General features: G+C 41.0%; 2 protein-coding genes across 2 annotated transcripts in view; one reads left to right on the forward strand and one right to left on the reverse strand.

Moving 5' to 3' along the window:
• Positions 1–1,698: 1,698 nt before the first annotated feature.
• JH06_5632 (serine threonine-protein kinase) lies at positions 1,699–2,480 on the reverse strand (the record flags this gene model as incomplete). The annotated part of the gene is given in 5 exon segments (XM_014669609.1): positions 1,699–1,971; positions 1,984–2,159; positions 2,190–2,364; positions 2,400–2,428; positions 2,444–2,480. 5 exon segments carry the CDS (start codon positions 2,478–2,480, stop codon positions 1,699–1,701), a joined length of 690 nt encoding a protein of 229 aa, XP_014525095.1.
• A 397-nt stretch (positions 2,481–2,877) lies between these two features.
• JH06_5789 (hypothetical protein) overlaps positions 2,878–3,299 on the forward strand; it is a gene marked incomplete at both ends in the record, with an annotated part of 1,039 nt that continues 617 nt past the window's right edge. Inside the window, 2 exons of the mRNA XM_014669610.1 lie at positions 2,878–3,069; positions 3,100–3,286. Of these exons, the coding sequence (XP_014525096.1) occupies positions 2,878–3,069; positions 3,100–3,286 (379 nt within the window). The remainder of the gene's footprint in view (positions 3,070–3,099; positions 3,287–3,299) is intronic.

Below are 3,299 nucleotides of genomic sequence, written 5' to 3' on the forward strand. Positions count from 1 at the left end.
TGAAAGCGAGAGGTGGTTCAATCGACATTTGTCGTTTGGAGGAAGTACACGTAGCGAATTTGGGCTATTCATAATGTAATAGTCTCAATTCTACTCGCAGAATATGAGTAGGAGAGGAGTTGAAGAGAGCTAGAGATCATATGTATCCTAATCAAACTACCTGATTCGGGATTTACTGATCCCCATAAATAATCTGGCTCTCGAAGAGAAGCCAATTCCTTGTTTGAAGTTGACTCATCAACCGACACTTGAGTTTTCATTGGATCATCCAATATTCCATAAGAAGATGATTCACCAAACAACGGAGTGATAGGAAGAGGAAGGACTGGAAGGGCTACAAACAACCATTCTCAACAAAACATACACAAAATACATGAACGGTCAAGAGAACAATTCTTCAAGAGAACGGCATGAATATGAATCTCCTTCCTCCGTTTTCTGTTCTGTATGTTCATATCAATACAATAGACTACATAAGGAATAGCAGAATCAAAAACATCCCAGAACTGAGGTTCTTGATGAGATCGTTGTTCTGAAATCCTTTTGATCTCATTTTGTATTCGTTTCATATCTAGACCATGACATATCCAATATCAAGGATATACGAAAGATTGCGACATCAGCCAACACATCTACTCCAATGTTCGAAATATGAGTAACTTTGCACTTTTCACAGATCATAGCAACACACTTTCGCAGGATCTCTCTCACATACTTATCACTCATCCTGAATTGAGAACAAACAGACTCCATATGATACAAACTAGTGTTGCTTCCGTATTGCCAGATACCGTTCTCGCAATTCCTGAAGTCCTTCTTTGTGTCTTCGCTCCTCCTCTTCACTTGGGACTCTCCAACCAATCTCATTCTTCCTTCCATGTTTCACTGGAACTGCTATGATCCTCCGAGGATTCCTTGGTTCCATATTATCAACAAGGGAGTGATCATCTTGAGTGGGACTGGATTGTGTGGGTTGATTATCGTTGGAAGAATGAACTGATGTAGATGGGCCATTCCCAACTGGACTGAGTCGTAGTGGCCGAATCACAGGAACAGCTTCCGTTTCTGAAGGAGTGTCATGAATTGCAGCCACACGTACTTTGTGGGGTTTCACAATGACCTCGTGTTGTTTGGAATTGTGATCATTCGTAACTGATCTGGAATTGATTCGATGAAGGGAGATGGGTTCACCCACACTCACACGCCGAACAATGGGTCTGACTTCAAGACGAGAAGGAAGACTGATTCGACGTGGATTCGAGATGGAACTGTCTTCAGTACTCAATCCATCATCATCTTTCACTCGCTGTAACACAATTGAAGGAGAAGAATGTACAATCCCCTGAGGTGAAGAATGAACATCAGGAACAATCAAAGGATCGTTTTGATGAGAAGAGTCGCGCTTAGAGGAATCTGGATTAGAAGAGGATTGAACGGAAGGAGTAGAAGTGTGTCTAGAAGGAGAGATGGGTCGTTTGGAATAGTGAGAAGATACAGAAGGAGTGAATGGATGAAAGGAAGGAGTTGTATAAGGAAAGAGAGTGGGAATGTATTGAGGATAGAGAGTATGTAATCGAGTGAGACAACAGGGACGCATCAAGATCTCTTCAATCGAAGGCCGTTTTCGAGGATCCACTTCTAACATGGATTGAATGAGACTTCGTAAGTCAGGACTACAATTCACATCATCTCTCAAGTCTACTCAACTGATGATTCCAGTTTCATATACTGGCCTCGTTTCACCTTTCCTATCAGATCTGACAGACTCAAGGCAGTGAAAGGTGGAGTCAAGGTCAGAATCTCATAGAAGGTACAACCCATAGACCATACATCAGCTTTGGAATCATAACTCAATCCCTTCACAACCTCAGGTGCTACATAAAGAGGTGTACCCACAGCAGTCTGAGCCATGTCTTGAGTGAATTGGAGGACTCTGGAAATGCCAAAGTCACCCACTTTGATATCTCCCTTCTATTCATGAACGAACTCACAAAGATACACTTCATCCAGAAACAGGTTCTGAGGCTTGATATCACGATGAATCACCTTCTTCTCATGGAGATAGTGTAGAACAAGACCTGTTTGTAGAAACCACTTGAATACCTGTTCAGTAGGAAAGGGTGTTCGACCTTGTTTCTTAATTCGGGCATGAATGTCACCTACATCTAATCAAGTAGAAACAGAACCACCTCCAGAACAGTACTTCATCACTATAAAGATACTTCCATTCTTCTTACAATAGTCATGATATTTCACAATGAATTCATGATTCATACTCGATAACACTTTGATCTCAAGAGCAATCTTCTTCACTTCCGATTCTGATAATCTCCTCGCATCAATTTCCTTTAGTACATACAGTTCCTATGTGCATAACACCAAATTCAAATACACAATACACCTGACGCACGTTCTCTTCCGAGATACGCTACTCCATAACTACCACTACCAATTCGACGGATCAGAATATACTTTTCCATTGTTGAAACCGTCGTCTACTGCATAGGAGTGTCTATTTGAATCAAGGCGACCAAACGGTTCTTTCTTGATTTTGACGACTTCATTGATTATTCCTCGAATCAGCTGGAAATGAGTTCTAACANGATGAGATTGATCCAAGTGAGATGTGGACTGCTGAAGAGAAGGAAGAGTATTTCCGCGATATGGAAGAATGTCCACTCTTAATGGACCATTTTACAGAAGTATGTTGTATCGAAATGGAGTGAATTCAAGGAGGATGTGAAGAACAACACGAGTTTCCAAGCACTCCAGAGTATTATTAGTGGTGAACGTTCCAATGGTAAAAGAAAGTGTGAGTTTGTGATTGTAGAGGAAATGGTAGAAGATTACCAACATGAAGCGAAAAAGAGTTTTGCAATGGGTAAAGTGATGTATAAGAAGGCATATGAGCAGTTCAAGAAAGCCATCTTCTACTGTGAGAAGATGGAAAAGACGTCTGAGAACCAACACTTGCTGGCAACACTCTACGCAAACTGTGCATTGATCCAGATGAAGAAAGAGAACTATCGTTCTTGTTTGAAAGATTGTAACGCAGCTCTGGCTCTGGAAGTAGGATAGGACAGCCACATTTACTTGTAGCCATCTTACAAGAAAGTGTTATATCGAAAGGCGAAAGCATTAGCTGGTTTGAATAGTTATAAGGATGCCATTACCTTCTGTGAACAGATTCTGAAGGATGATCCTGAGAATGTCTATACGTTACGATTGAAAGAAGACTGTGAAAGACACTTAGAGAAGGTGACAAAGTTATCTGAAGAGATTACTCGTAAAGTGTGACT

Source organism: Blastocystis sp. subtype 4, assembly GCF_000743755.1.
Source record: "Blastocystis sp. subtype 4 strain WR1 chromosome Unknown seqid_0464, whole genome shotgun sequence".
Classification (NCBI taxonomy): domain Eukaryota; class Bigyra; order Opalinata; family Blastocystidae; genus Blastocystis; species Blastocystis sp. subtype 4.